This window comes from Phyllostomus hastatus, unplaced genomic scaffold (assembly GCF_019186645.2).
Source record: "Phyllostomus hastatus isolate PE091 unplaced genomic scaffold, TTU_PhHast_1.1 phas_contig_551, whole genome shotgun sequence".
Taxonomy (NCBI): Eukaryota; Metazoa; Chordata; class Mammalia; order Chiroptera; family Phyllostomidae; genus Phyllostomus; species Phyllostomus hastatus.
In genome coordinates, this window is record NW_025333909.1 from 5086755 (window position 1) to 5099425 (window position 12671).

The 12671-nt window shown below is 40.8% G+C and overlaps 1 protein-coding gene across 1 annotated transcript; it reads left to right on the forward strand.

Moving 5' to 3' along the window:
* Positions 1 to 218: 218 nt before the first annotated feature.
* Positions 219 to 4540, forward strand: SPIN4 (spindlin family member 4). Its single transcript, XM_045847545.1, has one exon. It carries the CDS (start codon positions 743 to 745, stop codon positions 1490 to 1492), a length of 750 nt encoding a protein of 249 aa, XP_045703501.1. The 5' UTR covers positions 219 to 742; the 3' UTR covers positions 1493 to 4540.
* The last annotated feature ends 8131 nt before the right edge of the window (positions 4541 to 12671 follow it).

The following is a 12671-nucleotide window of genomic DNA, read 5'->3' on the forward strand; positions in this document are numbered from 1 at the left end:
GAAGCGGTCGGGGGGCGCGTGAGGAAATGAAGGAGTGAGCGCCTGCAACTCTGTGGACGGATCGCGGGTGCGCGCCCCGCCCCGCCCTGCTGCTGCTGCTGCTGCTGCTGCTGCTGCGGGCGGGCGGAGCGGAAGGGGGAATGGCGGGGGGCGGGGCCGAGGCGCGGGCGGGCTCCGGGAGGTCCGGTTCCCGAAGCGGCAAAAGCCCTGGCGCCAGAGCTAGGCCGAGCAGAACAGCGCTGCGAAGCTGAGGCCCCTCGGACCCGCCGGGGACGAGCCGCCCTCCGCCGCCGCCGCCGCTGCAGCCAGCCCTCTGATCGCCTGCCTGCCTCTGCCGCGGGCTCCTTCTCCATCGCCGTTTGCCAGCCGCAGCACCGTCCAGAACAGCTAAGTGCTCAATTTGGGACTTCGTTCGGGTTGGGAGTCCGAGCGGGAGCGAGGCGCGGGCAGTCGGTACGCGCTAGCGCGCCATCTCCTGCGGCAACCGCCACTGCTGCAGACACCCCTCCTGGGCGGGAGAGACTCTCTCGAGAGGCCCACGCGCCGTCCCAGCACCCGACACTACACTTCCAGCGTTTTCTACCGAGCCTTGGCTGAGATCCTTGTGCTTGGTGCAGGCAGGACTGATCGGGACTTGAGAGATCACACGCAAACAGATCTCCTATTGCACGGGGCTGCTTTTTTGTCTCGGTCTCATCGGGCAAGTGGCAGGCTTCGCCAGAGCGTCCTGAAACCCCGAGCCATGTCGCCCCCAACTGTGCCTCCGATGGGTGTAGATGGTGTGTCCGCATACCTGATGAAGAAGAGGCACACCCACAGGAAGCAGCGGCGAAAGCCCACTTTCCTTACCCGCAGGAACATCGTGGGCTGCCGCATTCAACACGGCTGGAAGGAAGGCAACGAGCCGGTGGAGCAGTGGAAGGGCACCGTGCTCGAGCAGGTTTCCGTGAAGCCCACGCTCTACATCATCAAGTATGATGGCAAGGATAGCGTGTACGGGCTGGAACTGCACCGAGATAAGAGAGTTTTAGCGCTCGAGATCCTTCCCGAGAGAGTGCCAACTCCTCGCATCGATTCCCGCCTCGCAGATTCCCTGATTGGCAAGGCAGTGGGGCATGTGTTTGAGGGCGAGCACGGTCGCAAAGATGAATGGAAGGGCATGGTGCTGGCGCGAGCCCCCGTGATGGACACTTGGTTTTACATCACCTACGAGAAAGATCCTGTGCTTTACATGTACACGCTCCTGGATGACTACAAAGATGGTGACCTGCGCATCATTCCAGATTCCAACTACTACTTCCCTACAGCAGAACGGGAGCCTGGAGAAGTGGTCGACAGCCTCGTGGGCAAGCAGGTGGAACACGCCAAAGATGATGGGTCCAAGAGAACCGGCATCTTCATCCATCAAGTGGTGGCCAAGCCGTCCGTCTACTTCATTAAGTTTGATGATGATATTCACATTTATGTGTATGGTTTGGTGAAAACTCCCTAAATTCATGCTGTGTTCTTTGCAAAATTTGTGGAACTATTAAATGTAAAGTATGTCGTGTTTTTTGTAATCGTGAACTTTTGAGAACAGTTTTGGTGTCAGAGATTCAGGAATTTAATATCACTCATTACTTATTGTGCCTCCAGATCTTACATTGACTAGTTCCACAGTTTTGCCCAAGTGTACTTTGGTACCTATGACATTGCCTTGTTATGTAATTGAAAAATATAAATTGGGTACTAGTAGAAAACTGAAAAGTGTTCAATACCTTTGGAACAATGAAAGACTAGATAAACAAGATTGAACGGTATAACCCCACACCATATCCTCCCCCCCCTTTCCCTGACCTTCCCTCTTTCTTCTCCACAAATAACAAGTGTTAAGAACATGGTGTATACCCTACATTTTTCCCAACCTCTTACAAAAAGTTTGTTGCAGTTGTTTCTGTAAAAATGACAAGCCACATCATTTCTCTATAATTGCTTTCCTTACTTTACATATCCATGAAACCCCTTCCGATCTATAGTTCCAGATCTCCTTCTCCCTTTTTCTCACCTTCTTTCCCTCTCCTCCTCTCCCTCTGGAATTTATTTTTATATATAGTATTAAGATACAGGTTCAGTTATACATTTTCTTCACATTACATACCTGATCACGTCATAGCATTTATTTAAATACAGCACCCATTTCCCTCTCGCTCTGGAATTTATTTTTGTATATGGTATAAGACAGATCTAACTATACATTTTGTTCACATTGGATACCTGATTGTGCCATCCATTTATTAAATGAATCACCCATTTTCTCTCCTCCCTCCATCTTTTCCTCCCTCCAACAGCTGCATACACAGTACATATTTATGTACCAAAACGGTATTGAACCAGTCTGTTATTAATGGTCATTTGTTATTTCCTTTCTGTGTTTCCCCATAACACTACTCAATCCATACTGGTGCTTTTTATTTCTATAGGTTAGATTCCTAGAAATGGGATTGTTGTGTAGGCTTATTTTAATTTTGAAAGCTGTTACAAAATTGCCATCCCAAATGAAAGTTCTCATTTTCCAGCATTCTCTCCAGCACTCTGTAATGTTTGCAAATCTGAAAGGCAAAAAAATTTGTTGTATTGTTTCTTTAATTGGCAAACTCAGTGAGGTTTTTTTATTTGTTTGTTTTTAGGGGGGATGTTTGTTTTGCTTTTTGGACTTTTCTCTTTTATGACTTGCCAGTATTTCTTCTCCTATGTTCTATTATCTATTGAATCATTGATTTTTTCCTTTATAAATTTGTAAGAATGCTCACTATATTTGCTATATAATGAATATTAATCATTTGTAGCCCATATATATTATGATTTTTTCCAGCCTATCATTAATCTTGACTTTACTAATGTATCTTTTAATTTTTTAAAATTTTTTAGGTAGACTACTTTCCTCTTTTTGGGTTTTTGGTTTTCTGTCTTTTTCAGATGAATGCCCCAACCCCAAGTCATTTTTTTTTTCTAAAAAGTCGAGGTTTTGCTGTTTGATCCAACTGGAATTTCTTTTGTATATGATATTAAATAGATCTCCAACTATACACTTTGTTTATATTGGCTACCTGATGCTATCACATTTATTATATCAACCATCCATTTTAAAGTTTCTGAGCCAGTTCACATTATTTTAACTATAGTGGCTTAACCTTAAATTTTGGACTCTGGTAAAGCAAGTTACCTCTCATTTGATTTTTTTTCTTCTTTTATACAACTTGTCCTAGATATTCATTCTTTCATATGAAGATTAAAGGCTTTCTTTTCACATTAAAAAATTGAATTACATTTTCATATGTATTTAGAGGATTATGTTAGTAATATTAATACTTTCAAGAGTTTGAGTACATCATTAAAATCTTTTGTTTTTGCTTTTAGAATGTTCTTCATCTAGGTACATCATATCAGATTGCATTTATTTCTAAGTAGTTTTACAGTTTTTGTCATATTTTGACATTTTGAATGGTATATTTTCTCCTGTTCATTTGTAATTTGTTATTCTGGCCAATAGAGACAGACTATGGAATTAAAAAAAAAATTACTTTCATTTAATCAGCTCACTAAATCCTATAAATTACACTGGGTTTTTTAAATAAAATATTTTTTACTTTCTACATATACAATCATTTCTCCTGCAATTAGAGATAATTCTGAGATAATTTTATGTTGTTTGTATTGATTATTATTACATTAGCTGGATTCTCCAAAGCAATGTTGAATGGTGATTATGGCAGGCATGTCCATCCGGTTCTTAGCATTCCCTATTAATTAGCACAACATTTGCTTTTGGCTGTTGGTAGTCATTAACTACTAACATGTTTAGGGAGTTTCTTTTATTCCTGTTTTATGTAGCATTACTACTAAAAGTGGCTCACGAATTTTATCAAATGACTCTTCAGCATCTATTGATAAAATTACATGGGTTTTCCTCTTAATTTGTTGACATAATGAGTTACAGTGGTAGGAATTTGATAGTGAACCAAACTTGTATTTCTGGAATAAATCCTACTTGGTCATGGTGTCATAATCATATGGTATATTGCTGGATTTTATTTGCCATCATTTTATTTAGAATTTTTGCATCTGTATTTCAAAGCAAAATTGTATTTTCTTTCTTGCACTGTCTCTATCAAGATTTTAAATTAAAATTGTGTTAGCTTAGAAGATTAATTGGTGAGTTTTCAATATTTACCTGTAGTCTGGAATATTTTAAATAGCATTAGAATTATTTGTTGTTTAAAAGTTAGCTAGTATTAAGTTGTACAACAGTCTAATAATCCCAGTGACACTTTTGATGGTAGATCTTTAATCAGCTTTCTTATCTCTTCAATGATAATTGGTTTATTCAAGCTTTTTATTAAAATAGAATATATATTCGCTGTGAAATACAAAGTTTAAAGTTTTATCTATTATCATGCTTCTCAATTGTTTTATTCAGATGCTTTATGTACTTGTGTGTTGCATATGCATATGTCCTAGATCTGTTCAATTCTGAAAACATTAATAAAGTCATAAGCTATAATGCTGTTTTCAATTCTCTTTGTATTTTACTTGAAAAATTAAAACATAATATGAAAAGTATGAAATATATAACAAAAACTTGTTTACCTTCATCTACAATTAACAGATTTCATCATTTGGGTATATTTGTTTTAGCTATATTTTTATATTTTTTTAAAGTTAGAGCTGGAAAGCATTATGCTAAGCGAAATAAGCCAGGCAGTGAAAGACAAATACCATACGACCTCACCTTTAACAGGAACCTAAACAACAAAACAAAGAAACAAGCAAAATATAGTCAAAGACACTGAAATACAGGACAGGCTGACAGTGACCAGAGGGGAGAGGGCAGGGAATTTCAGGGGAGAATGGGAAGGGTTTACAGGAACAAATATAAAGGACACATGGACAAAAACTAAGGGGGGTGGAAATGGGAGGGAGGTGGGGAGGGCTGGGTGGATGGGCTGGAATGGGAGTAAAGGACAGAAAAATGTACTTGAACAATGATTAAAATAAAATTAAAAAACAATAAAATTGCATTTCTTTTGACATAAAAAAGAGCATTAAAATTAATAAATTCGGTTGGTGTGGCTCAGTAGACTGAGTGCCAGGCCTGCTAACCAAAGGGTTGTGGGTTCAATTCTCAGTCGGCACATGCCTGGGTTGGTGGGCCAGGTTCCCTAGTGGGGGGGCCGGTGAAAGGCAACCACACATTGCTGTTTCTCTCCCTCTCTTCCTCCCCCTCTCTAAAAATAAATAAATAAAATCATTAAGGAATAAAAATAATAAATTCCCAATACCATAATGTTTCCTTTCTCTGCAGAGGCAGACATGACTGTGAATTTGGTGCAAATCTGGCCTCTTTTATATCTTTACTGCAAATGTAACCATAGTCAATACCAGCAATGATTTTTGAGTTTTAAAAAATTCCAAATGAAGAGTAAATTTTAAACGTGGAAATTACTTTTATTTTTGTTGTAGGGATCCTTTTTTTTTTTCTAATTGGGAAACGGATTGCAGCAACAAAAACAATAACACTGACTTTAGAATACTAGTTTCTGTTTTAGGTACCTGTACCACTTCTAACAACTCCTTGCAGTCAGGGAGACTGGGCCCTTGCCACAACACTGTCAGTTGACTAAAAAAGACAATTTCAGCTCTCATGTAGATTGTATCTTGGCTGTACTAAAGCAATTATCCACCACTCACCCCTAATTGCAAGACCAGAACTAGGTCGTATATTTATTTCCCCATGATAATAATTGAGATAATAATAATCGGATAATAATTATCCGATATCCCAAAACTCAGGAAGTCTGGCCCTAATCTAGCACTGTTTTGACAGTTTAGGACACGACAGTGGACGGAACAAAAATCTTCCTTTCCTAACATTTGTTTATCCTCCAAGTAGCCTTTAGACCAATAACAAAGACATAAGGTAGGTATAAAAGTCGACAAAACAAGGTAAGAAGAATGTGATAAATATTAAAGGTTAGAATAGTGCATATGTATTATGCAACAAACTGTATGCTAAACAACAAAAAATAGCAATGTGTATCTGTTTCACATACATAATAACGCTTTCTAGTTCCTGCTCTCCTAATAGGCCCCAAGTCCAGATTGTTTTTTGTTGTTTCCTGATGTCATTAGGTTGTTAACAGACAGTAAGAGAGAGAGGCTCAGCCCTGGCCTAGGATCTGAGGATAGAACAGTGCACAATCTACGCAATCCCTGCTCTCGAGGAGAATATTTCTTAACGGGGGGAGGAAGAGAGCCACCACTACCTTTACAGCCATGGTCACTCACAGTGATTTGGAAAAATCCCACGATTTGTCAGTGTCAACTGAAAACATAACATCAACGAGGTGTTTGGTCACCAAAAAGGATTTCTTTGGGAAGAAGAAAGGGTTAGAAACCCGTGCAGGCACACATGACAGGTAATGTGAATGCTCCGGCCTGTGTGCCGAGATTATTTTTATAAAGGAGAGGAAGTTACGGAAAGGGGAAATTAGAACCATAGAGCTTTATTATAAACATAGAGTTCTTCCTGTAGGGTCCTCATGTGTCAAGGTCTTCTGATTAAGTAGAGTGTGAGACCTTCTGGAAGCCCTAGCTCCTCCCATAGGCCCTTTTTAAAATTATATATATATATATGCTATTGATTATACTATATATATATGCTATTGATTATGGTATTACAGTTGTTCCATGTCCCCCCTTTATTCCTCTCTGCCCTGCACACCCCCTCCCACCCGCATTCCTCCCCTTTAGTTCATGTCCATGGGTCATGTATATGTTCTTTGGTTTCTACATTTCCCATACTATTCTTAACCTCCCTCTGTCTATCCTCTACCTACCATCTATGCTACTTCTCTGTACCTTTCTTCCCCTCTTCCCTCCCACTCCCCCGCTGATAACCCTCCAGGTGATCTCCATTTCTGTGATTCTACTCCTGTTCTAGTTGTTTGCTTAGTTTGTTTTTGGTTTTGGTTTAGGTTCGGTTGTTAATAACTATGAGTATGTTGTCATTTTATTGTTCATATTTTTAATCTTCTTTTTCTTAGAGAAGTTCCTTTAACATTTCACATAATAAGGGCTTGGTGATGATGAACTTCTTTAACTTGACCTTACCTGGGAAAAAATTTATCTGCCCTTCCATTCTAAATGATAGCTTTGCTGGATAGGGTCATCTTGACTGATTATGTTTTCTTAAAGTTCCAGTTAGTTTTTGTCATTCTCTCCTTTTGATTGAGCCCTTTCTCTGAAAACATCACTGATCAATGGCCAGGTCTTCTAACTTCAGCAGCCCTTTGTCTATGTCAGGAAGGCCCTCTTCTAGGTGTTGTCTCTCACAGCAGAGGAAAAGCGCATGATCGAGAATGGCTTGTGTCCATGGTTAACAGGAACTAGGTTCAGAACTTAACAGCAAGAAGAATTCAAAATAGAACAACACAATGGTCTACATGATGAATTTAAACTAGTAGTTCAACTGTGTAGATAATGAAACAAGGACCATTAATATCTTGGATAGACCAAAGTTCTTTTTTAAAATATTTTATTTATTTCTTTTTAGAGAGGGGGAAGGGAAGGAGAAAGAGAAGGAGAGAGACATCAATGTGTGGTTGCCTCTCGTGCACCCCCCTACTGGGCACCTAGCCTGCAACCCAGGTATATGCCCTGACTGGGAATTGAACCAGCAACCTTTTGGTTTGCAGGCCAGGACTCAATCCACTGAGCTACACCAGCCAGGCCTAGATCTAAGTTCCCGATAGCAGATTCAATAACCACAGTTTTCCCTCCTTTCACAATGGCTTAGGAAATGTAAACAAGGGCATGTTCCTTCCAAGGAAAAGAGAAAACTGAAATCAAATTAATAGTAAGAAAAGAGTTGTACAGGCCTGATTCAATCTTCTTGGCAATTCATTTCCTTCAGAGGTCGCCTGCTTTAACTTTTGACAGCTTTAGTTTGAGGTTATCAGACTGTGTGCAGTTGCGGCCAGAGTTTGGTGCCTTCTCTAGCGGTGGCACATGTATCCAGAGTCTACTCCCTGGAGTTTAGCAATGCAAGGGTTAGTCAGCAGTCCTGATGCCCTTCCAGCAAGGATGGAGGGAATCTTTCATGAGATGCCTTTTCCAGTAAACAAAATCTCCAGGTTGGAAGCTGTGGATTTGAAGTTGTTCATTTCCTTGGAGTGCACTGCACAAAGATTGCTCTCCCAGAGCACGATTATTTTCATTAGAAGCAATGAAAGCTTTACAATATTGAAGTATGTCTCCTTTTCCCAAATGTGGGTCCAAAGAAGCAGGAGCCAAATGAGTGGGGTATCCTGTAATTATCTCAAAAGGTGAAAGCTTATAAGTGCCAAAAGAGGTAGATCTGAGATTTAAAAGAAATAATGGCAATGCTTTTGGCTGGATATTTGAGGAGCTTCTACAGATTTTGCCCATTGAACCTTAATAATGTCATTAGTACATTCGACTAGGCCTGAAGATTAAGGATTGAAAGCACCGTGAAAATGATGTAGAACTAGCCAAATAGCATAGACTTATTGTAGCACTTGACCAGTAAAATGTGTTCCTGGATCACTGTGGAGTTCAAAAGGAGTTCCCCAAATAGGAATAATCTCCTCCAACAGGGCTTTAGCCACTGTAGGGGCATTAGCTTATCTACAAGGGAAAGCTTCAGGCCAGTGAGAAAACATACATATGATGACTAAAACATATATATATATATATCCATGAAACAAGGGAAGCTGTATAAAATCTATTTGCCAAAGGTAATTTAAATTGTCCAGAGGCAGTGGGAATAGGCTTTTCTGGGTTGTACTTTTTGCCCAGGTGGGAGACTTAAGATAGGCCGTTTTCTGTGGCCTTGTTAATATCTCTCCACCGATATTGATTCATAAATACTATCATGTTGTCAGTAGCTTATGGTTTCATGTAGGTACAGTAGTCAGGAGTAGAAATTGTAGAGTTTCTGGTAGGACTGGGTTACTATTTGGTCCAAATCAGAGCTTTGTCTTTTTTTTTAAGATTTACTTATTTATTTATTTTTAGAGAGGGAAAGGAGGGAGATAGAGAGAGAGAGAGAGAGAAACATCAATGTGCGGTTGGGTTGCTAGGGGTTATGGCCTGCAACCCAGGCATGTACCCTGGCTGGGAATCGAACCTGGGACACTTTGGTTCGCAGCCCGCTCTCAATCCACTGAGCTAGGCTAGCCAGGGCCTGTCTTTTTTTTTTTTTATCAAACCAGCAGTTGTTGGATTTCCAACCTCATTTTTATTTTTCAGAAGCTAATTATTGGCCAGTTTTTCTAAGGTATCAACTAGGGAAACACCTCCTTGGACCATGACAGAATTGGACTGTAGCTGATGCCTTTAAGGGCAGCATTCTTAGCAAAAATGTCAGCAAGATGATTTCCCTTAGGTTCTAGGGAGTCAAGTTTACAATGTCCTAATAATAGCTAAAGCATCAGGTATAGCATATAATAATTCCTGATCATATGAACCATGATTAATTTTAACCCCATTAAAGTTATGGAAACCACATTGTTTCCATAACATTTCAAAGTCATGAACTACTCCAAAGGCATATACTACTGTCGTTATAAATGTTGACAGGTTTACTCTTCGCTAAAATGTAAGCTTGAGTGAGGGCAAGCTTGTGCTGAAGTGGCCAAATGCAAACATGCTGCCTTGATAACTTCATACACAGCACAGCACTTACCATTTTAATTTTTATATGAACCATCTGTAAACCATAAGAAAGAGGCTTTACCTAGAGGAGTCTCCTGTGAATCCTCATGAGGAGTCAGGAGGTGACATAACAGTGGCAAGCAGTTAGGAAGTGCTTCATCAGTTTCGGAAGAGAGAAAACTAGCTGGATGAAGGTTATTATGTGAAAGAGTCATATAGGAATCATTCAACAGAAAGATTTCATACAGCCCTGGCTGGTGTGGCTCAGTGAATTGAGTGCCGACCTGTGAACCAAGGGGTTGCTGGTTTGATTCCCAGTCAGAACACATGCCTGGGTTGCAGACCAGGTTCCGAGTGGGGGGGGGGGGTGCATGAGAGGCAACCACATGTCGATGTTTCTATCCCTCTTTTTCCCTTCCTTCCTCTCTGTAAAAATAAATAAATAAAAATTAAAAAATAAGGATTTCATACAAAGTAAGGCAACTAACTGAAAGATGCTGGTTGTGATCAGAATTCAGAAGCGCTTCTACTGCATGAGGTACAAAAATTGTTAGAGGAGATCTCATAACAATTTTTCTCTGTGACCTTAATCAAGAAAGCACTAGCAGCAATGTGTCTAAGGCAAAGAGGTATCCACAAGCCACAGGGTCCAGTTGCTGACTACAGTATCCTAGTATCCTACAGGTCTGCAGTGATCCCCATGTGTTTGAGCGAATTCTCCAAGGGCATTTCCTTTCTTTTCATGTACAAAAATACAGGGGGTGGGGATCTGACAGGATGCCCAGGAGCAAGTGGGCTTATTAAACCGTCCTTTAGCCTTGGCTGGTGTGGCTCAATGGATTGAGTGCAGGCCTGTGAACCAAAGGGTCTCTGGTTCGATTCCCAGTCAGGGCACATGCCTAGGTTGCAAGCCAGGTCCCCAGCAGCAGGTGCATGAGAGGCAACCACATATCGATATTTCTCTCCCACTTTCTCCCTCCCTTCCACTCTCTTTAAAAATAAATAAGATCTTTTTTTAAAAAACATCTCCTTTAAAGTTTTAAAGGCTATGGCTATGTCATCCTGTTCTTCCCATCAAATTGGGTCAGCACTGTCATTCTTTAGTGAGACATATAGGGGTTTTGCCATAAGAGAGAGATTCGGGAATAGCCAATTTCGGCAATAGCCAACTAACCCAAGAAAACCTTACAATTGACGCTTAGTTTTTGGCCTTGGGGAATGTAGGACCACAAAACCTATCCAGATACAGGTGCAGTCCTTGTTCCAATATCAGATATCCCAAACGTCAAACCTGAGTTTGGACAAATGATGATTTTCCTTTAGAGACTCTTTGTCATTTTAAGTCCAAAAGTTCTAATAAGTGGATGTTATCTTCTTGTGAGGAAACCTGAGAAGAGGAGCAAAGAAGTAAATCCTTCACATACTGCAATAAGGTGGAATCTATAGGGAAAATTATATTATCCAAATCAGTGCTCAGAATTTGTGAGAAATAAAAAGGGCTTTCAGCCCTGGCTGGTGTGGCTCAGTGGATCGAGCGCTAGCCTATAAACCAAAAAATCAGGGCACATGCCTAGGCTGAGGGCCAGGCCCCCAGTAGGGGGTGTGTGAGAAGCAACCACACATTGAATGCTTCCCTCTCTCTTTCTCCCTCCTGTCCCCTCTGTCTAAAAATAAATTTAAAAAATTTTTAAAAAGGGCTTTCAGCCGTGGCTGGCATAGCTCAGTGGACTGAGCGCAGGCTGCGAACCAAAGTGTCACAGGTTCGATTCCCAGTCAGGGCACATGCCTAGGTTGCAGGCCACGGCCCCCAGCAACCGCACATTGATGTTTCTCTCTCTCTCTCTCTTTCTCCCTCCCTTCCCTCTCTAAAAATAAATAAATAAAATCTTTCAAAATAAATAAATAAATAAACAAATAGATTTTAAAAATCTTCAAAAAAAAAAAAAGGGCTTTCAGTAAAACCCTGAGACATTACTGTTCAGGTAAGTTGTTTTTCTTCCCAAGTGAAAGCAAAAAGGTACTGGTTAGCTTCATCAGCTGGGATACCAGAGAATGCACCGCATAAATCAGTTACCATGAAGAATTTACTTCCAGTTGGGATAGATGCTAGCCGCATGTGAGGGTTAGGAACAAAAGGGTGTCGAGGGGTAACGATGTGGGTTATTGCTTGAAGGTCCTGGACAGACCTCCACCCGCACCCCTTTGCCTTTCTCACAGGGAAGATGGGAAGCTTACAGGAACCAGTGTAAACAATAATAAGGCTTTGAGTTATGTAATCTACAATTCTAGGCTTTATATATTTAAGGGCCTCTCTACCTATAAGATATTCATTAATTTGGGGAAGAGGTTTTGAAATATCAATTTGAAACATAACAGGAGTTGCCCTGTAGATTCTGTTGATGTCAGTTGAAGACTAACTCCCATAAAGAAAATGGCAATTGGTCCAATAGGGATAATTGATCAGTTCTCTTCGATTCAGCTACTGTACTTTCAAAAATGGAACAAATGAAAGGTGTTGAAAAGCCATTTCATTCACCTAATTGGACATTTTGACAGTTAATGCCAAGCTATTACATTGTTTCCCCTCTTGGGGGAAAGGATATTCCAGCATGATAGACAGTTCTCTAGGAAGTGTCTACCTAATGAATGGGTAGAGGCCAAAGAACTAAGGACAAAACAATGTATATCCCTTAATGAGCCCAAACGAAAAGATAGGTTCAGCCCTTGCTGGTATGGCTCGGTGGATTGAGTGTGGGCCTGTGAACCAAAGGGTCTCGGGTTTGATTCCCAGTCGGGGCACATGCCTGGGTTGTGGGCCAGGTCCCCAGTGGGGTGTGTGTGGGAGGCAGCCACATACTGATGTTTCTCTCCCTCCCTTTGTCCCTCCCTTCCCCTCCCTCTAAAAATAAATAAATATTAAAAAAAGATAGGTTCAGAGATATGACCCTCTTGAGGTT

Coding starts and splice junctions, on each gene's coding strand:
- SPIN4 (XM_045847545.1), top strand. CDS start 743: ATGTCGCCCCCAACTGTGCCTCCGATGGGTGTAGATGGTGTGTCCGCA.